This window comes from Corvus brachyrhynchos, unplaced genomic scaffold (genome assembly GCF_000691975.1).
Source record: "Corvus brachyrhynchos isolate BGI_N302 unplaced genomic scaffold, ASM69197v1 scaffold1133, whole genome shotgun sequence".
Lineage (NCBI taxonomy): Eukaryota > Metazoa > Chordata > Aves > Passeriformes > Corvidae > Corvus > Corvus brachyrhynchos.
This window is the reverse complement of record NW_008237271.1, coordinates 87,894-109,989: the sequence shown is the minus strand read 5'-3', so window position 1 is coordinate 109,989 and position 22,096 is coordinate 87,894. Positions and strand designations below refer to the sequence as shown.

Below are 22,096 nucleotides of genomic sequence, written 5' to 3'. Positions count from 1 at the left end.
GCCCTGCAGGTGAATCGGATGCCCTACTATGAGGCCTGTGTCCGAGACTCCTGTGGGTGTGACATTGGAGGGGACTGTCAGTGCATGTGTGACGCCATCGCAGTCTATGCCATGGTGTGCTTGGAAAAAGGCGTCTGCATTGACTGGAGGACCCCCGAGTTCTGTCGTAAGTTCCTTTAAGCTCTCCTTAAACAGGTTTAAGAGATTTTTATTGTCAGCATATTCATATGGAAACATAGATAACTTATTAATAACCACCTCAAAGTTTGCATTTTCTCTGTGGGCAAAGAGTTGACCTCAGTCAGCTGGGTTTTGAAATCTGTACTTTTCTGCTAATTAACCAAAATAGTTTAACTCTTTTTACCATGGAGTAATGAGAGAGAAAATAATGTGGTCACAGAAAGCAGACTGTTTCTTCTGCTATCATTGTATAATGCACTGTGAGTTTGGCAGCAGAGAAAGTATGAAATTGTAAAAAAATGTTTCATTTGAGCTATGATGGAATCACCTTCTGTGTGGATGTCAAGGGAATGAAGACAGCTGTGTTGGCTGGAACACTGTAAAACAGGAAAAAGACATCAAGGTGTTCCAGAACAGCACGTATAGAGGAAACAAAGAGGATCAACATGCTTTAAATCAATATTAGAGTTGTCATCTTTGATGGTTTTGTTTCCACATTTCAATATATTGTGCATTAAAAGCTGTGGAAATGCCTGCATACTGTATTTGCAAAAAAGAAACTGACTTCCTAGAGTTAAAATATAAATTTACATTAGACGCTAATCACTTCAGTGAAGTTTTTTTTAATTCCAACTGTTAATTATTTTGACCTCCTTCTAGTACTTTGAAAATAGCATGCCATTAATTTGAAAAGAAATTAATCTGACTTGTCTCTTGCTTTTCCCTTTTTTAGCTGTCTATTGTGAGTATTACAATTCTCATACAAGAACAGGAATTGATGATGCTTTTTCCCATGGCTACAATGATGACAAATGCACCTGGCACTACAGGCCTTGTAACTGTCCAAATCAAAACTACAAATATGTCAATATTGAAGGTAATAGCTTCTACTACTGTAAACCAGGAAACAGGAACATAATAATTATTTTCAATGCTGGTTTTTTTAAATGTCATACCACAGTTGAATAATGGTAATCTAATTGATGTCATATTTGAAGAAATTTTGCTGATCTTTCCTTTACCAGTAGTGTTTTAAATACATAATCAACTCAGTAGCTGTACTACATTTAGCTTTATGTCAGTCTCAGCCTATCTGGAAGAGAAATACTTGCACCAAATCAAAATTGGTATTAACTGATAACACTGTACTTAGGAAAGAAAACCTGTGGAGACAGCAATTAATATTTTTATTAAACAAATTGATATAGTTGGAGAAACCAAATAAATTCCTACATAGATAAAACCTTCTTCTGAGAATGATGTCAGAAGTACTTACCTGAATAGATGGTGTTGCAATCGATACGATTTTTTAGTAACAGAAATATAATATATTCAATTATAAATAGTAAAAATTAATTGCCTTTCTCTGAGAAATGTAAAACAAACTTCTCCTTTCTTCAGGTTGCTACAACTGCTCTCATGATGAATACTTTGACCATGAGGAGGAAAGGTGCATGCCATGTGGTAAGCAGCATTTCTTTCTCCACAGTAACTTGAAGTCCATACTACAAGATTTGCAGAGACTCACAAAGATATTTTTCTAGTACCTCTCCATAAATGAGTGCTCATCTAAACATAAATTCCTTTCAAAATAATCCCATTGCTATACTGCTTGTAAAATAAAGGAATGAAAAAAAAAAATTAAAAGTAGGATTAGGGTAGTCAATGCTATAATACAGAACCTGGATGAACCTGACTGGTTTTTGTTAGCAACATGAGAAGTTATGTTCATTATAAATGTGAGTACTTCTCAAAAGGGGGGTCTTCCTGAAAGTGTATTGGTGTTCTAATCTGTGGGAGACACACGCCCAGCAGAGCTGTGAGTCTCTGAGGTATTCAACACATTTCACAGAAAAAGAGAATGTGTAGAAGAAGAGCAGATGTAGCTACTGGACTCAGTAAATATCTTTTTAGAGATTTTTTTTTTAAATTAACTGGAGATTTATTACCATATGGTTTATTTCCATGAAAACCTATCTTATTAAATAATGTTTTGGATAGACTCTAGCTGGACAGTTTGGATTTTCATGCAGATGTAAAAAAAAACCTTAAGAACAATTTTTCTCATATTACAAAATTCTGACTTGTGTAACCAGGATCTCAGCTAGTGATCTCCTTTACATATGAAACCATATTCTACTATCCCTGAAAACTGAGGTGTCTTTAAGCATAAAAGTCATAAGAATGATAGCAAAAACTTACTAGTGTTCATTATTATAATGACATGTATGGATTTCTTTGTAATTAAGTCCTTCAGTGTGAATTTTACCACTGAAATATGTAACATTAAACATTTTCAGGAATACCTCAGTAATTAACATAATTCCAATCTGAGATTTGCCTTTTTGGGGATATTTTAGTATGCTTTTATTCACAAATTTAACCTGTTTTGCCTTTATGTAATAGGAGAAGCAAACATTACCACCACACCTGAACCATCTTCACCTTCACCAGGTTAGTGTACACAGTTGACCAAACTGGTACTTACACACTGATACTATGTCCTGATAAGCATTTGTAAGGTCAGTAATATCCTTTTCTGTGTAATAGAGTAGCATTAGCAGTTTCCCATGCATAAGATGAAATGATGAAAAATACCCTGGTACCATAATAGCCTGGGCTGCATCAAAAGCTGTGTGGCCAGCAGGTCGAGGGAGGGAACTGTACCCTCTACTCTGATGAAAGCCCACCGGGAATGCTGTGTCCAGCTCTGTAGTCCTCAGTTCAAGAAAGACAGAGGAGGGTCACAAAAATGACCAGAGGGCTGGAACAATTCTCCTGTGATGAAAGGCCGAGATCTGCGGTTGTTCAGCCTGGGGAGGAAAGGGCTCCATGGAGACCTCATTGTGGCCTTTCAATACTTGAATGAGGTTTATAAGAAAGATGGGGACAGACTTTTTAGTAGGGCCTATTTTGATGAGACAAGGAAAATGGTTTTAAAGCAGAAGAGAGTAGATTCAGACTAGATATAAGGAAGAAATTGTTTATGATGAGGGTGGTAAAACACTGGAAAATGTTGCCCAGAGAGGCTGTTGAATCCCCTTACTTGGAAGCATTCAAGTCAGGCTGGATAGGCCTTTGAGCAACCTGATCTAGCTGAAGATATCCCTGCTCATTGCAGAGGGAGCAGTCTTGATTATCTTTAACGGTCTCTGCCAACCCAAGCCATTCTATGATGAAAAAGATCCCACAAATATTTTATCCCAGTCTTAGTAGTGACTGGCCATAAAACATTTCAACAACTGAAGAAAGTCTTGATGGAAATGTGTGGCTGACTATACCAAATCCCTATAACCTGATACAGGAAAGGAATCTATATATGCTGATCTTAAATTTGTTAGAAATGTCATTAATTTCCCTGAAGACAGATGGTATTGGAAAATTTTACACTGTGAGTTGTGTGAATAATAAAATTATGGATACTATTGGAAATAGTATTCCAGAATGGAATAGTGTTCCATCTCTGCTGATATGCACAAGTATTTGTGCCAAATTCACTTTAAAGTGAAGAAATAGGTATAAAGCATCTCCAAGAATACCTGTTTAATGTATTCACTGCACATAATAGCAGAGGAAGCAATGGATAACTGCTTTTAAAGGTTTAATCTAAAAGGTAATGGGTTTTAATAGTAGCTACTGATAATAGCTATAAAAACAGTGTCTTTACTTTAAAATAATTTCAATTTATATAGGTATGCTATTATCAAATTATTGAGAACTATTTCTTATCCTTTGGTTTTGATTTTTTCTCTTAGTAACAACAGTGCAGCCTAAAGTAACAAGGAGCTCTACCACAAGCACCCTACCAACAGGACCTAGTACTTCTTCCACAACAACTGTAGCAACTGAGACTACAAATCCAACAATAACTGCAAAAATTACAGTTCCAAGAACTTCACCCTCACAACCTCTTGTCACAATAAAGTCAACAACTGGTAGGTTTTTAGTGTTATTGTCTAAAATAAATTATGGTAAACTTGCTCTATACCTCTGTACATATTTGAGATACCACTCCTGGGAATGCATTTTAAATTCATACAACATCCAAGCATTAGACTCCAAATCATGAAGCAGGCAAAGCAGGCTTCCAGAAAGGAGTTTGTAAACTAGACATGTTCAGAAGTGTAGATCGAAAGTGCATGAAAAGATAAAGGTAGGTAGGTATTAGGTTAAAAACACAACCAAAAGTCACTTGTGTGATTTATTTGAGAAATGCAATTAGAAGTTCTATAAGCAGTGAGCCAGCCCAGCTCCAGCTGGGTTTGTTAGCTCAGGTTCAGTCTCTTTTCCACTGGTTCATTTATGGAGTTCAAGGAGCACCCAATCTATTGGCTCCAAATCATGTAAGCAAGCCCCAAAGCAGTCACACAGGTATCAGTGTAGCAGCTTTGTCTAGGCTTCTAAAGTCCTGCTCTCTGGAGGGTGACTCTGCCAACAAATATTACTTTCTGATTCTATGGCTTGTGGAGCCTCATTTAGCCTCACACCAACATGCACTTCAACTAATAAACTGTCTTGGACCTTGGCTGTCAGGGAAAGCAGAGTTAAAAATAGGTCCCAAAGGAGTCAAAACACGCGAAAGCTGACATTGTGACATGGTTTGTGCACTGGGACAAGGAAAGTCTATAGTATGATGTTATTTAGCTTTTCAATGCATATTACAGAAAGCTGCAACCGTGGCTGATTGGGAACACAATAAAAGCCCGTGGACAAAGCCCATATAGACTTTATCCAAAGTCATAACAAAGCTAACTTCTTAGGAAAAATTATATTAAACAAATCTAATACAGGAAAATACAGGAAATGAGAACAAAGACAGACATGAGGCAATAGAAAACAAATATAAGTACAGAAATATTTGGTAAGCTTATGAGAACATGAACACAACAGTCATACTGAAAATATTCAAAAACTAAGGTGAAAAATTATCTCTAAAATATGAGTATATTTTTATAATTTATCTGGGTTTAATTTTTCTGTGATTTGGTTACATTATATTTTTTACCTTTACTCCGAAAGAACATACAACATCAATTTTTACCACACCAAACATGACTACAACCATTACTGCCCCTTCCATAACTACCTCAATGAAAAGAACCATGGGCACTACTCCAAAGTCTGTTCCCTCATCACCTGCTGCCTCATCAACTGCTGCTTCAACAGAGACAGAACAAGTAGGGGTCACCTCATCACCCTTCAAGACCACCACCAAAAAGGAAATGGCAACCTCCTCAATACCTACTCAAACCACAACTTTCAGCCAGCCCAAAGTAACAACAGCAGGTAAAGAGCACTTTTTTGTATCTGTTAGGTGAAGCCATCGCTCAAGACATATATCAATATAATCCTTATAAAAAACTCAAACATTCTTACTAGTGGTCTTAACATTGCAAATAGACAGGAAAGGACATGGATAAGAAATGTGATTAAAATGGAAATTTGTATTGCCAACAGAGCAAGCATCTGACATCCAAATATGATGTTAAAGCTAACATTTCTTTTCAAACATTTCCTCCAAATTTAGACAAAATCTCTCTATGCTGCAAAGCAGGTTCTTGAAAACTCACAGACCACAGAAGATATATTTCCCCTAGCCATTGTAACAAATACTCCCCCCAAAAAATTTAACCTTTTTGAATGTCTGACACTCAGTATTCAAGGATGGTCTCCTCTGAGGCTGTGGGGCAACATGAATTACTAGGTTAGCAACTGACAGCATAGGCTGGGACAGTGTGTGGTGGGAAGTCTACTGTAGTGGGAGGGCATGTTGGGGTGCATACGTCTGGGTCGTCTTGTGCAAGCAATTACAGCGTCCTCTAGGAACCTTACCAGCTTCCAACCATTACTAATATTCATTCTTACTTCACAGAGAGTGAGGGAACTCAAGCAACAACTCTGCACTATCCAGAAGGTGAGTAAAAGAGAGTAGAGAGAAGCCCTTGGCCTAAGACTCTGCTTCACTTTACCCCAGCTTTTCCAGATGACGCTCTTGCCCAGTCTGGAATACCTGAGAGGGGAAACACGTGCGTCCAACAAGGCTCTTCTTTCCTTGGGAGCTTCAGAAAAAGGCAGGGAGTGTTAAATTGTCAGAGGGTAGCCTTCAGACGCAGTTTTTGCTCCATATTTTTTGAGGGGGAGCCACTGGCCCACTTCTCCCTCCTGTCAAGTGTAGTAGGTTGAAACATAGTTGATGGACAAGCTGCTAAGACAATGGTGCTTGGTTTCTCTCCACAGTGAGAGGTTTTATTATTTATCATTATTCTTTTCCCATTTTCCTCAATAATCTTTATTTCCCCTTATGAAAAATAACAGATCTCCTGGGGCTTGGTTCCTAGCCAGCTTCAAACCAGTAAGAGTCAGTTGGGTCTACTTATGCCTTTCTAAGCCCTAGGGTGATTCCCTGGGGCTTCTGCATGGGAATTGCCTACCTCCTTTGCCTGCCCCTCTTGCCCTGCCACCCTCAATCAACTTGTGCTTTTCTCTCTGTAGTTGTCACCCATATAAGAACAACGTTGACACAGCCTGTGCAGCACCTTGTCACACAGACACAGGCAACTCCTGCCACATCCACCAGCAGCACCTCTGTCCCAAGAGAGACCAGCCCTGCCACCAGCCCAGGAGTTCCACTGACAAGGACATTTCCAAGCTCCAGCTCTTTGCCTGTCACCTTAGCCTCATCTGCTGCTTCTCTCTCCTCAACCCAACTGCGAACATCATATCCTGGTAAGGCTCCCTCCTGCCCTTCCTGCTGCTCTGCCTGCTTCTTCTAGCTCCCACCCTTCTCTCCTAATCAGCACATCCCACAAAGGCCTCAGTTTTGGTACTCATTCTTAATTCCCCCTGCCACTGCCATGGGACGCAGGCAGGTCCTGGGACTGACCCACACGCGACCATGTCTGCAGCCTCCTCCCTGCAGCTTCAGGGCTTGGCTCTGGGGCACAGGCCTCTGTCAGGGTACAGGCACCCATGAGTTCCTGCCCTACAGCTACCGATCAGACACAACCTAACACACCTCTCTCTTCTTACAGTGCTGCCCTGAGAATGCACAGTGGGGCAGGGGGGAAGAAAAGGCAGGGAAACTGGAAACACATCTCCACAGCTCAGGACAGTTTTGAGTGAGAGGCATAACCCAAGGCATCATCTCCAGCCAAAGGCAGCACGGGTGCTGGCACACCCATGAAAAGTGCAGTTCAACAAATATGACCTCACTGACCAGTGCTGACCCCGAGTGCAAGAATGACCAGTGGAGGGTGGGCAAGAAAGTGTCCACCCAACTCCCTGCTAAAGTTCTCTCAATTAGACCCACATGCCAGAGTTGTCGTAGTGTTGATCCTTCTTTGGGGAGATGCCACAACATGCTTTGCCAAGAATCCTTCCCAAGACTCAACCATTCTTTTCTCTCATCCCTTTCTTTGTAGCAAGGGAGCCAACCAGAGCTAAGACACCAACTACTAAAGTAGTAACAGGTGAGTGCTCTGGTCATGAAAGAGATAAGAGTCACACCTGGCCAATATATCCCTATCTCTTCAGTAGCCACAGCTCTCGCATAGATCCCTTGCAGCAGACTCTGTAGCCAGCCAGTTTTAAACTACTGGTAAACAAGTGATACCTGTTCCAGGAAGAGGGAGATGAGATAAAGTGCTAGAGGTCAATCTTCAAAATGGTCAACAGCAAGCACGTACAAAAGAGAACCAGGACAGAATGGAACGTATTTAGCATAATGGACGCTTTTATTAACTGAAAAAAACCCCCACTATCAACCCAATTTAGTGGGACCTACGCCTCCCATCCTGGCCCATGACTGGCGAGCACAAAGCCTCCAAAACAGAAGTCAGTATCACCCAACTTCACATAAGCCAGCAACATACAACTGATGTGTGCTTTCCTCCCAGCAGCCTTCACCCATGAACAGTCCACTGTGCCACACATTGTGCCACCTCTGAGCACACACAAGACCACGGCCACCACCTCCATCAGCAGCACCTCCAGGACCTCTGTCTCCACAGAAGTGCCTCTGGAGACAGCATCTCCACATCCCAGCTCTCCACCTGCCCCCAGCAGCCCCCTCAGCACCCGGCTGCCATCCACTGCCACCACTTCCACAGTCTCCTCCACAGCAGCTCCAGGCACCAGCCTCAGGCCTACACCTACAACCCTGAGGCCCAAGCCCTCTTCCCCTACCACCAGTGCTCCAAAGGAATCTCCTGTAACAGAGTCCTCTGCACTCACCACAGCCAAAACCAGCACGCTGCCATCTCCTGCTTCTTCTCCCTTCTCAATTGTGTCCTCAACACGGCTCAGCTCCTCACAGCCTGGTAAGGTTCCTTCCTAGCCATCCTGCTACTTCCCCCTGCTCTCCCTTTTCCCTTCTTCCTTTCCAGACACACAGGCTGCTTTGCAGAGCTGTTTTAGTTTTTACTCACCATTCCTCATTCTTTCTGCATTGGAACACCAGTATGGCCCTACTTTGTTATGGCTCTGGGGCACTGGTCTGTGCCTTGGAGCCTGGCCTGCTAGCCTCAGAGAGGACTGTTCTTAAGCTCTGCCTACTGCCTGAAGGGACACATGCATATCCAGACAGGGTGCTCTTCCAAGAACAGCTAGAGGGATCTGTCCTGTAGCAAACTACTGTATCCATTTCCTCCCTTTCTAGGAGACAATCCAGACAGCAGCTTGTAGACAGGACCCACAGTACAAGTGTTCCCTTTTTCCCAGAAACACGCAGTGCAGCACAGCACTGCTGGTTTTGCTTATATCCTAGATCTGAGGCCTCTGACCACCTGCATTTCCTACTTTTGCCACCCTCATCCTCAACTAACCTGTGCTTTTCTTCCAGCAACCTTCACCCATGAACAGTCCACTGTGCCACACGTTGTGCCACCTCTGAGCACACACAAGACCACGGCCACCACCTCCATCAGCAGCACCTCCAGGACCTCTGTCTCCACAGAAGTGCCTCTGGAGACAGCATCTCCACATCCCAGCTCTCCACCTGCCCCCAGCAGCCCCCTCAGCACCCGGCTGCCATCCACTGCCACCACTTCCACAGTCTCCTCCACAGCAGCTCCAGGCACCAGCCTCAGGCCTACACCTACAACCCTGAGGCCCAAGCCCTCTTCCCCTACCACCAGTGCTCCAAAGGAATCTCCTGTAACAGAGTCCTCTGCACTCACCACAGCCAAAACCAGCACGCTGCCATCTCCTGCTTCTTCTCCCTTCTCAATTGTGTCCTCAACACGGCTCAGCTCCTCACAGCCTGGTAAGGTTCCTTCCTAGCCATCCTGCTACTTCCCCCTGCTCTCCCTTTTCCCTTCTTCCTTTCCAGACACACAGGCTGCTTTGCAGAGCTGTTTTAGTTTTTACTCACCATTCCTCATTCTTTCTGCATTGGAACACCAGTATGGCCCTACTTTGTTATGGCTCTGGGGCACTGGTCTGTGCCTTGGAGCCTGGCCTGCTAGCCTCAGAGAGGACTGTTCTTAAGCTCTGCCTACTGCCTGAAGGGACACATGCATATCCAGACAGGGTGCTCTTCCAAGAACAGCTAGAGGGATCTGTCCTGTAGCAAACTACTGTATCCATTTCCTCCCTTTCTAGGAGACAATCCAGACAGCAGCTTGTAGACAGGACCCACAGTACAAGTGTTCCCTTTTTCCCAGAAACACGCAGTGCAGCACAGCACTGCTGGTTTTGCTTATATCCTAGATCTGAGGCCTCTGACCACCTGCATTTCCTACTTTTGCCACCCTCATCCTCAACTAACCTGTGCTTTTCTTCCAGCAACCTTCACCCATGAACAGTCCACTGTGCCACACGTTGTGCCACCTCTGAGCACACACAAGACCACGGCCACCACCTCCATCAGCAGCACCTCCAGGACCTCTGTCTCCACAGAAGTGCCTCTGGAGACAGCATCTCCACATCCCAGCTCTCCACCTGCCCCCAGCAGCCCCCTCAGCACCCGGCTGCCATCCACTGCCACCACTTCCACAGTCTCCTCCACAGCAGCTCCAGGCACCAGCCCCAGGCCTACACCTACAACCCTGAGGCCCAAGCCCTCTTCCCCTACCACCAGTGCTCCAAAGGAGTCTCCTGTAACAGAGTCCTCTGCACCCACCACAGCCAAAACCAGCACGCTGCCATCTCCTGCTTCTTCTCCCTTCTCAACTGTGTCCTCAACACGGCTCAGCTCCTCACAGCCTGGTAAGACCCACTCCTATGCACCTTCTCCTCAAAGAATCATAGAATTGTTAAGGTTGGAATGGATGTCTAGGTATCTTCCACTCCAACATCCATCCCACAGCAGGGTCAACTAGAGGAGGTGACACAGGAACATGTCCAGATGTGTTCTGAATATCTCCAGAGAGGGAGATTCCATGATTTCCATGGCAGCCTGTTCCAGTGCTCTGCCACTCAATGTAAAGAAGTCCTTCCACATGTTGAACAGTGATGAGCTGTACTGTGGGAGAGGTGGGCAGTTTTTCCCAAGCAGCCATTGCTTCAAGTCTGGCTGGGCATTGGCCAGTGGTCAGTGACTGCTTTGCATCTCATGGGTAGGTTTGTTTTTCCTTTAGATTCTTTACTTCTCTAAAGTGTCTCTACCCAGACACGTGGAGGTTTTTCCTTTTCCCATTTCTCTCCTCTTTCCTAAGGAGGGGGAGTGAGCCAGTGGCCAGGTGGGAATTTTGCATCCAGACAAGGTCACCATACCAGTGCCAGGCAGACATTGGCCCTGACTGGGTCTAAGCAAGATGCCGAGGCTGAGGGAAGGACCAAAAGCCCAATGCTCCATCTTTCCCACAGAAACACACTGCAATAAGGCTTTTCTCACCCAACAATATAACCCAAGGCTTGTGCCCACATCCTTGGCCTTCCCCTCCTGCCCTCATCCTCAACTGACCTGTGCTTCTCTCCTGGCAGCCTTCACCCATAAAATATTGACCGTGCCACACGTTGTGCCACCTCTGAGCACACACAAGACCACGGCCACCACCTCCATCAGCAGCACCTCCAGGACCTCTGTCTCCACAGAAGTGCCTCTGGAGACAGCATCTCCACATCCCAGCTCTCCACCTGCCCCCAGCAGCCCCCTCAGCACCCGGCTGCCATCCACTGCCACCACTTCCACAGTCTCCTCCACAGCAGCTCCAGGCACCAGCCTCAGGCCTACACCTACAACCCTGAGGCCCAAGCCCTCTTCCCCTACCACCAGTGCTCCAAAGGAATCTCCTGTAACAGAGTCCTCTGCACTCACCACAGCCAAAACCAGCACGCTGCCATCTCCTGCTTCTTCTCCCTTCTCAATTGTGTCCTCAACACGGCTCAGCTCCTCACAGCCTGGTAAGGTTCCTTCCTAGCCATCCTGCTACTTCCCCCTGCTCTCCCTTTTCCCTTCTTCCTTTCCAGACACACAGGCTGCTTTGCAGAGCTGTTTTAGTTTTTACTCACCATTCCTCATTCTTTCTGCATTGGAACACCAGTATGGCCCTACTTTGTTATGGCTCTGGGGCACTGGTCTGTGCCTTGGAGCCTGGCCTGCTAGCCTCAGAGAGGACTGTTCTTAAGCTCTGCCTACTGCCTGAAGGGACACATGCATATCCAGACAGGGTGCTCTTCCAAGAACAGCTAGAGGGATCTGTCCTGTAGCAAACTACTGTATCCATTTCCTCCCTTTCTAGGAGACAATCCAGACAGCAGCTTGTAGACAGGACCCACAGTACAAGTGTTCCCTTTTTCCCAGAAACACGCAGTGCAGCACAGCACTGCTGGTTTTGCTTATATCCTAGATCTGAGGCCTCTGACCACCTGCATTTCCTACTTTTGCCACCCTCATCCTCAACTAACCTGTGCTTTTCTTCCAGCAACCTTCACCCATGAACAGTCCACTGTGCCACACGTTGTGCCACCTCTGAGCACACACAAGACCACGGCCACCACCTCCATCAGCAGCACCTCCAGGACCTCTGTCTCCACAGAAGTGCCTCTGGAGACAGCATCTCCACATCCCAGCTCTCCACCTGCCCCCAGCAGCCCCCTCAGCACCCGGCTGCCATCCACTGCCACCACTTCCACAGTCTCCTCCACAGCAGCTCCAGGCACCAGCCTCAGGCCTACACCTACAACCCTGAGGCCCAAGCCCTCTTCCCCTACCACCAGTGCTCCAAAGGAATCTCCTGTAACAGAGTCCTCTGCACTCACCACAGCCAAAACCAGCACGCTGCCATCTCCTGCTTCTTCTCCCTTCTCAATTGTGTCCTCAACACGGCTCAGCTCCTCACAGCCTGGTAAGGTTCCTTCCTAGCCATCCTGCTACTTCCCCCTGCTCTCCCTTTTCCCTTCTTCCTTTCCAGACACACAGGCTGCTTTGCAGAGCTGTTTTAGTTTTTACTCACCATTCCTCATTCTTTCTGCATTGGAACACCAGTATGGCCCTACTTTGTTATGGCTCTGGGGCACTGGTCTGTGCCTTGGAGCCTGGCCTGCTAGCCTCAGAGAGGACTGTTCTTAAGCTCTGCCTACTGCCTGAAGGGACACATGCATATCCAGACAGGGTGCTCTTCCAAGAACAGCTAGAGGGATCTGTCCTGTAGCAAACTACTGTATCCATTTCCTCCCTTTCTAGGAGACAATCCAGACAGCAGCTTGTAGACAGGACCCACAGTACAAGTGTTCCCTTTTTCCCAGAAACACGCAGTGCAGCACAGCACTGCTGGTTTTGCTTATATCCTAGATCTGAGGCCTCTGACCACCTGCATTTCCTACTTTTGCCACCCTCATCCTCAACTAACCTGTGCTTTTCTTCCAGCAACCTTCACCCATGAACAGTCCACTGTGCCACACGTTGTGCCACCTCTGAGCACACACAAGACCACGGCCACCACCTCCATCAGCAGCACCTCCAGGACCTCTGTCTCCACAGAAGTGCCTCTGGAGACAGCATCTCCACATCCCAGCTCTCCACCTGCCCCCAGCAGCCCCCTCAGCACCCGGCTGCCATCCACTGCCACCACTTCCACAGTCTCCTCCACAGCAGCTCCAGGCACCAGCCTCAGGCCTACACCTACAACCCTGAGGCCCAAGCCCTCTTCCCCTACCACCAGTGCTCCAAAGGAATCTCCTGTAACAGAGTCCTCTGCACTCACCACAGCCAAAACCAGCACGCTGCCATCTCCTGCTTCTTCTCCCTTCTCAATTGTGTCCTCAACACGGCTCAGCTCCTCACAGCCTGGTAAGGTTCCTTCCTAGCCATCCTGCTACTTCCCCCTGCTCTCCCTTTTCCCTTCTTCCTTTCCAGACACACAGGCTGCTTTGCAGAGCTGTTTTAGTTTTTACTCACCATTCCTCATTCTTTCTGCATTGGAACACCAGTATGGCCCTACTTTGTTATGGCTCTGGGGCACTGGTCTGTGCCTTGGAGCCTGGCCTGCTAGCCTCAGAGAGGACTGTTCTTAAGCTCTGCCTACTGCCTGAAGGGACACATGCATATCCAGACAGGGTGCTCTTCCAAGAACAGCTAGAGGGATCTGTCCTGTAGCAAACTACTGTATCCATTTCCTCCCTTTCTAGGAGACAATCCAGACAGCAGCTTGTAGACAGGACCCACAGTACAAGTGTTCCCTTTTTCCCAGAAACACGCAGTGCAGCACAGCACTGCTGGTTTTGCTTATATCCTAGATCTGAGGCCTCTGACCACCTGCATTTCCTACTTTTGCCACCCTCATCCTCAACTAACCTGTGCTTTTCTTCCAGCAACCTTCACCCATGAACAGTCCACTGTGCCACACGTTGTGCCACCTCTGAGCACACACAAGACCACGGCCACCACCTCCATCAGCAGCACCTCCAGGACCTCTGTCTCCACAGAAGTGCCTCTGGAGACAGCATCTCCACATCCCAGCTCTCCACCTGCCCCCAGCAGCCCCCTCAGCACCCGGCTGCCATCCACTGCCACCACTTCCACAGTCTCCTCCACAGCAGCTCCAGGCACCAGCCTCAGGCCTACACCTACAACCCTGAGGCCCAAGCCCTCTTCCCCTACCACCAGTGCTCCAAAGGAATCTCCTGTAACAGAGTCCTCTGCACTCACCACAGCCAAAACCAGCACGCTGCCATCTCCTGCTTCTTCTCCCTTCTCAATTGTGTCCTCAACACGGCTCAGCTCCTCACAGCCTGGTAAGGTTCCTTCCTAGCCATCCTGCTACTTCCCCCTGCTCTCCCTTTTCCCTTCTTCCTTTCCAGACACACAGGCTGCTTTGCAGAGCTGTTTTAGTTTTTACTCACCATTCCTCATTCTTTCTGCATTGGAACACCAGTATGGCCCTACTTTGTTATGGCTCTGGGGCACTGGTCTGTGCCTTGGAGCCTGGCCTGCTAGCCTCAGAGAGGACTGTTCTTAAGCTCTGCCTACTGCCTGAAGGGACACATGCATATCCAGACAGGGTGCTCTTCCAAGAACAGCTAGAGGGATCTGTCCTGTAGCAAACTACTGTATCCATTTCCTCCCTTTCTAGGAGACAATCCAGACAGCAGCTTGTAGACAGGACCCACAGTACAAGTGTTCCCTTTTTCCCAGAAACACGCAGTGCAGCACAGCACTGCTGGTTTTGCTTATATCCTAGATCTGAGGCCTCTGACCACCTGCATTTCCTACTTTTGCCACCCTCATCCTCAACTAACCTGTGCTTTTCTTCCAGCAACCTTCACCCATGAACAGTCCACTGTGCCACACGTTGTGCCACCTCTGAGCACACACAAGACCACGGCCACCACCTCCATCAGCAGCACCTCCAGGACCTCTGTCTCCACAGAAGTGCCTCTGGAGACAGCATCTCCACATCCCAGCTCTCCACCTGCCCCCAGCAGCCCCCTCAGCACCCGGCTGCCATCCACTGCCACCACTTCCACAGTCTCCTCCACAGCAGCTCCAGGCACCAGCCCCAGGCCTACACCTACAACCCTGAGGCCCAAGCCCTCTTCCCCTACCACCAGTGCTCCAAAGGAGTCTCCTGTAACAGAGTCCTCTGCACCCACCACAGCCAAAACCAGCACGCTGCCATCTCCTGCTTCTTCTCTCTTCTCAACTGTGTCCTCAACATGGCTCAGCTCCTCACAGCCTGGTAAGAGTCCTTCCCAGCCATCCTTCTTCTCCTGCTTGCTCTTCTTTTTTCTGTCTCTCTACCCATCCATCCCCCTCTCCATCATTCTATTCAAAAACCACATTCCAATTCTGCATTTGCTTGGCTGCTTACCCCTCCGTTCCCGCTGTCTTTGGCCAGCCTGGTTCCCTTGTGCAGTCCTGGGCCTGTGCACTGGCTCTGCTTGGGATGGAGGTAATTATTGCTCCCAGCAGGTTTCCTGATACTGGTTTAGATGTGGGTCCCAGCCAGTGTTGATGGCACACAGGTGCTTTGGTGATTGCTCAGGAGTGCCAGCACAGCATCTGGCCCTCCTCTGTTTGTGCTTCTGCCAGCCAGGGAGCAGGCACAGCGTGGTCACGAGGCCCATCAGGGACACAGCTGGCATAGCTGGCCCAGAGCCAGTGGCCAAGGAGACACTGCATACCACAGAACATCATGACAGGCCTTACAGTGGGAGAGTAGGGCAGTTACTCCCAAGTAGCCATTGCTTGGAGACTGGCTGGATATTGGTGAGTGGTGGTTTGTGATGAGTGACTGCCTTTGCATCTCCTAGGTCTATCTTCAATTGTTTGTTTCTTCACTTCTGAAAGCTATCTCTCTCTGGATATGTGTGCGTGTTCTTGCTTTAGCTTTTCTGATTTTCTCCCCATGTCTGAATAAGGGGAGTGAGGAAGTGGCCAGGTGGGCATCCTCAATTTTATCTCTGCCTTCCTCCTGGCAGCCTTCACCCATGGAAAGTCAACTGTGCCACACGTTGCACCACCTCTGACCACACACAAGACCAGGGTCACCACCTTCATCAGCAGCACCTCCAAGACCTCTGTCTCCACAGGGAGCAGCCCACCAAGCAGCACAGAAGTGCCTCTGGAAACAGCATCTCCACATCCCAGCTCTCCACCTGCCCCCAGCGGCCCCCTCAGCACCCGGCTGCCATCAGCTGCCCCGTCTCCATTCTCTTCTGCTTTGGCCCCAACTGTCAGCACTATGTCTGTGCCTACACCCCTCCCTACTTCCGCATTTAGGTCTGCTGAGAGCACTACACATTCTTACTTCCAAAACACCACATCGACTCCATATGGCAAAACATCTTCATTAGCTGTCCCTACCAGTATCTCTGCCCAGTCCAGTCCAGCGTTGATCCCAACTGTTTTATCTACAACCATTACCTTTGCTCCCCACGTTATTACTACGGCTTCTACAGAGTCGGTTGAAAGGAGTTCCCTGCAAACAACAACACTGACCACTGCCCGTACGACATCATCTCCTCCTCTCACCTCTGGACTTGCAACATCCCTGTCCTCTGTTGTGCCATCAACGGTGCCACACGGTAATGTATCTCTATATTATTTCCTTTATCATGGCTTTGCTTTTAATGCCTTTTTTTTTTGATGAGTGTATGAGTGTTTTCTTTACATATCCTTTGGATAAGACCCTGTTTGTTCTCATTGGCCCCACCTTTTCTTTTTGCCCTATCTGCAGTTATTTTTTGTAAAGTTGTTGTCTGATTTCTTAGATTTCATACCTCCAGGTTCCCTGCTATTCAATATTTTAAATATTAAGGAGCGTGAGTTAAAGCATCTGACAGGATGTGCTTCAGGAGAGCCACAGAACCTTTATTCTGTCATCTTAAAAAGCAGTGTAAGAAACCTCTTATTGGGACAGGCTATCCCCTCATTACCCTGCAGCCTTCCTGTTAGCTCTGCACAATTGAGCATTTTTGGTATCTCTTCTGCAAGATACTGTGTTCAGAGTTGTCAGGGTACAGAGATGTGTTCTGGCTCCTGTGCACAATTAATCACCTAATATGATTTGGCTGAAGGAATACCACATTCTGTAATTTCCACACCACCTCATGTAAAGGAAGGCACACAAAGCAGCGTCTTTCTATTGGTTTTAAATGGAACTGTTGTACTTGAGGATCTACACTAGAGGATGCAGGCACCTGTAGCTGAGCCTTTCATGTCATTTTCACTGTTAACTTTGTGAGCAGAGTCCAGCTTGACCAGGTCAGGCAGCTTGGCCACCAGGCCTGGCAGAATTACCTCCCTGCAGAGCAAACAACTGAATGCAGAGTCTCTGTCCTTTGTCCTGCTGTCACACAGGTGCTGCACTGCCAAAGAGGCTGGTTTCAGTTTTAGCAGGAAGGAGCCTCAAACTGGCTATATGAGCATTGGGAAATAACAGTTTAACCCAAGGAGGCAGGATTCTTTCTGACACACTTCCTTTGACCCTGCTTTCCCTTCATCCTCATAATTTCCACATCACAGAATGGGGATCCAAGTAGGAACTCTCAAAAGCAGAAGGATTTTCCCCAGTATAGTTATGTTTTGGGGATCTGCTTTGGATTTTGTTCCCATTTTTTTCCTAAGAGAAGTGCTTCAGGACATTACCTTCCCAACCACAGCATTACCAGGTTCGTTCCTTGCAGTTAAAAGGCAACTATTTATTTCAGCAGTTCAGAAAGCTGTGGACAAATTCTTCTCCTTTCTCTGCATTTTTCAGCCCTGAACTAAGCAATTCTGATACTTTTTCAGCCTGGCACAATATTAACAATATATTTCAACCCAGGAAAAGAAAAGAAGTTAAATACTTTTACTTAAGCATAGCTCCTAGTGCTGCATTCACGAGATACAGATACAGCATCTTAATTCACTGCCCAGTTAGCAGTTGTCTTATTTTCCAGTAAGAAAATCCCAAAGTCCTACTACAGCATTAACTGAGCTTCCCCTGCAATAATGTTCAATAATCTATAACCTTTCTCTCAGCAGGGAACCTGACTGTGCTTAAAAGATCATTGTGAAGGATCAGGTGTGAGCAGTGCATGAATTGCCTTCATAGTTTTCAACATTGTTCTCCTTAATATAAACTTCAAACACTATCTTTCAACTCCTTGGAAAACCTGTGTTTTAAGTCAGCTTTCTGCTTCATAAAGTGCTTAGTGTGGTGCACCAAGACAGGAGAAAACATAGCACTGACACATATAATTGCTACCTAACACGTAGCATTACACATTCTCCCTAGTAAGGCAAGTTGTAAACTTCTGGCTGCCCATAAATAAATATATCCTTAAAATGAGTGAATTAAGCAATTTTCAAATAAGTAAAGTGAACCAGAAATAATTCTACCAGAATGAGCCAGCTGGTTGTCCTCTTTGCATCTCTGTGTTCTCAGCAGAGGATTAGTTTTTCCATGCTGGACTGAATGTGTACTATATTCTTAACAGGATTTTTTTGCTCATTTGTAATTCTAGCAACTTCTATTTTCTTAAAAAAGAACTTTGTCCTTTTCTTTTGTTGTCCTCCAAGGTAAGCCTCTCCTGCAACTTCAGTGCCCAGTTTAAAACCTTCTCTTGCTGTGTTACTCACTTGTGACTTGTTAATTATCTCATGCAGTAAGAATGGTTTTCCATGAAACCAAATACGGAGGCTTTTGGCATCTAACGAAGGTCACTCAAGAAGATCAAGATGAATTATAGCAGTATTTTTTTCTTTTTACATTTGACAGAGCGTTGTAGAGAAGTTGAATATGAAGAAGAAATAACTTACAAAGGCTGTTCCACAAATGTCACTTTGAGCCGATGTGAAGGATCATGTCCATCTTCAACAAAGTAAGGATAACTGAGACTATACAGTACTGAAGTTGTTTTCCTTATTTGGGCATCTGTAAGTAGGGAAATTTATGAACTACTGCTCCTTTATAATTCAGGGAGGAAAATGTGGTTAGAATCCACCCAGCAATATACAATGTTGCTGTATACACCAGTTAATAGAAACAATAAGGTCATTTATTACCCAGGGATTTACAGCTAATCAAGGAAGGTCATCTCACTTCCTTAAGTTTTTGTTGTGTTTTAGAAAAGCCAGACATCAATGCTGCCAGTTTGGAGGGGTTTTTTTGTTGTCTTGATGGTTGGAATTTTGGTTTTGTTTGCTTTTTAAAGATTGAAAAGGTGGTTTAGACTACAAATACCTATTTTCAAATAGCTAAGATGGTAAAATAAGAAATTTCACCTAAGGTAAGTAATGTCACTTCAGTTGTCTCATTCTCCGAATAGTGTAATTCAGGTATATTTTATAATTACAAGGGTGCTGGCTGAGCCTGTGCAGTTCTGCTGCCCATTAGGAGAATTTGACAGGAAATCAAGGCTTCAATACAAGTAAACAGTACAGCAGTATTAGAGTTCAGTTACTGGAGAAGAAAAATAGCTACATTCCCAACAACCCAAGCCAATACAATATTCAAGAATGGAAAGCAATGGAGGGTTTTGCTTTTGCAGGAACTAATTTAAATTAATCCTGATGCTAAAAGCTGTCCCCTTCAAAGCACATTCAAGTGTCCCCCAGCATTTTGAAAACTGAGTGACTGACCTTGTATCCGGAGAGCTGACAAAAGGGCTGTGAAACCAGGAGGAAGACTTTTAGAATTAAGGTTTGTCTCAATTGCTAGGAAAGTTGTGGTTAAAACCACAGAGATTTTGCCAAGAAATACTTATTCCTGAACTCTCATTTTCCCATACCTGAGTTCTGGCCTGTTATCGATACAGCTTCCCACTGACAAAGGCAGAACCAAGTCCAGCAGGAGGCTGAATATGTCAGGAATCAAAAGCCTAAGAACTGCAGTACTATAAGGACAGTCTCAAATCCTTACCTGCCTTTTCAAGCTCTCACTTCACCTACCTGTGCTCTGTTACTGTGAATTCAACAATTATGTGCAAGTCTTCTACCTTGTTAGCTGACCTCACACCCAGAACTGGCATCATGCAGCCACCACCTTAGATTCCAGCACTAACTGTTCAGAGGGAGTAAAGGTTTTCCTTCCTCTGTGAACTGCAAAAGGAACACACACAATTTAGCATCTGCAAAAGAGACCTTTTGTAAACTGTAAGTAGTCCAGTGCACAACTTTAACAAATTTAATCCCTAGTTACTTCACAAATATTCAGAAGGGCAAAAAGAGACCAGGGGAATAAAATTCTATCAATTTTCCAGTGAGGTCTGAGGCCTAATAGATGATGAGATCATAGAATCACAGACTGTCCTGAGTTGGAAAGGAGCCACAAGGATCATCAAGTCCATCCTGTTCTAAAAACGAAGGCAGCAGCTCAGTACACCTGAGTTTCTGCATCATGAGAACTTAAAATGGAGTAAATTCCTGCACTGTTTGTAGTCCTGCAGATGACAGAACCATTCAATGGAGGGCTGTGCTCTATCCTCTAAACCTCCTACCACAGAAAAAAAAAGTTCCTATACTTGAAAAGCTGTGAGCCTACAATGCTTTAAACAAATGCCAACTGCTTCTCCCTCTCTTCCACACAGGCTGGATGTTGAGAAGATGATGGTTACCACAGCATGCGGCTGCTGTAGGCCACGTGAACTTCTTAAGAAGGAATTCCAACTACCATGCCAAGACCCAGATAACCCTGGAAAAAGGCTCACCACAGAAATTATTGCATTTAGTGGCTGTGTTTGTAACTTTGACAGCTGCACACACTAGTCAGACCTGATATACCATTTTTTGTAATTAAACAGTGATCACAAGTTAATCCTTCCACAGCTCATTGCTGGGTTCTCTTGTAGTGATTACACAGGACAGCCTTGCCGTCAGCAAGCCTGAGCAGCTGCCCAGACTGCCCATGGAGCCACCACAAATGATTCCTGATCAGGAGCAGGGTGGGGTGCAGAGGAGGAAATGAAGAACAGGCACAGAAATACAGAACAGGCACAGGGTGGGGATCAGGAGGAAAGACAAGAGATTGTTTGGCCTCAGGGTGATTTATTTAACCAGAGGCTAAAACCTGGCCCACGCACTGGACAGTAAGAGAAATTCAATGTTCAAATAAAGTAGAAGGAACTGAATTTGCTAACTTCTTTCTCATTATTTGACCAGCTGTTTTAACTGAAAAATAGTATGTTAGGTTCACTACAGTCAAACTTGGACCTGTGGAAGACCCCACTACTTCAGTGGGAGAAGGGAACTGACCTGTTCCCTTTCCTCTGAAGGTGGACACAGACTTGTGCTCATCCATAGATGACAGGGTTGGAAAGTAAGGTGCTCCATGACCCATGATGAAGTGAATTGTGAGGTTTCTACAAGCACCCTTAGTGTGGTGGGATATTTCTAGAAGCATAACTAACACACACATGTAGCACCTTTGGGATAAAGCAGGAAGTTGAGGGCATTTCTCTGCAAGAAATCAAAGCCCACATGCATCTAACAGGACACAAGTGGTTCACTCACAAGCAATTTCTACTTGCTGCCACTCTAGAAAATCTTAGTTTGCAAGTCATTTAAGAAAAGCTGTATGATTGCACAAAAGCTCAGTGCCCTTTTTTCCCTTTTAGCAAGTGTAAGAGAAGAATCTGAAGCACACATTTAAAGCTTAAATGAGGTTACTTAGCAGTTCAGATACTCTTCTTCTACAGTGACACCACCCTTGCATGCAATACAGGTGTGCTGCTTAGCCTCAACCCTACCCCACTGTTTGCTAGAGCAGTTTACTGCAGCAGGTACTGCTCATGTACTTACTGCTGTTAAACACTCTAGGGAGAAAGATTTTACATCTGGGGCTTTTTAAAAATAGAATATTTATAACTTGTTGACCAAACAAGAACAAAATCAAACTCACTCACTGGGGGAGCAGAGATCTGTAGACCAGCAAAGACTCCAGTGAACAGAACCCACCAGGACTTCTCATTAAAGAATCACAGCAATTGTTTTCCACAACAACCATTCCATGAGAATATTTTTTACACCTTCATGCCCCCAGACAAAAAAAGG

At 45.7% G+C, this 22,096-nt stretch overlaps 1 protein-coding gene across 1 annotated transcript in view; it reads left to right on the top strand.

Moving 5' to 3' along the window:
• The window catches only part of LOC103613111 (mucin-6), a 42,089-nt gene extending 20,080 nt beyond the window's left edge, over positions 1-22,009 (top strand). Inside the window, exons 26-44 of the mRNA XM_017730574.1 lie at positions 10-166; positions 914-1,057; positions 1,582-1,644; positions 2,587-2,634; positions 3,936-4,115; positions 5,200-5,466; positions 6,053-6,094; positions 6,673-6,906; positions 8,079-8,498; positions 9,020-9,442; positions 9,964-10,386; positions 11,104-11,523; positions 12,045-12,467; positions 12,989-13,411; positions 13,933-14,355; positions 14,877-15,299; positions 16,042-16,647; positions 18,825-18,927; positions 20,635-22,009. Coding sequence (XP_017586063.1) covers positions 10-166; positions 914-1,057; positions 1,582-1,644; positions 2,587-2,634; positions 3,936-4,115; positions 5,200-5,466; positions 6,053-6,094; positions 6,673-6,906; positions 8,079-8,498; positions 9,020-9,442; positions 9,964-10,386; positions 11,104-11,523; positions 12,045-12,467; positions 12,989-13,411; positions 13,933-14,355; positions 14,877-15,299; positions 16,042-16,647; positions 18,825-18,927; positions 20,635-20,812 — 5,400 coding nt within the window. The 3' untranslated portion in view covers positions 20,813-22,009. The remainder of the gene's footprint in view (positions 1-9; positions 167-913; positions 1,058-1,581; positions 1,645-2,586; positions 2,635-3,935; positions 4,116-5,199; positions 5,467-6,052; positions 6,095-6,672; positions 6,907-8,078; positions 8,499-9,019; positions 9,443-9,963; positions 10,387-11,103; positions 11,524-12,044; positions 12,468-12,988; positions 13,412-13,932; positions 14,356-14,876; positions 15,300-16,041; positions 16,648-18,824; positions 18,928-20,634) is intronic.
• Positions 22,010-22,096: the final 87 nt, after the last annotated feature.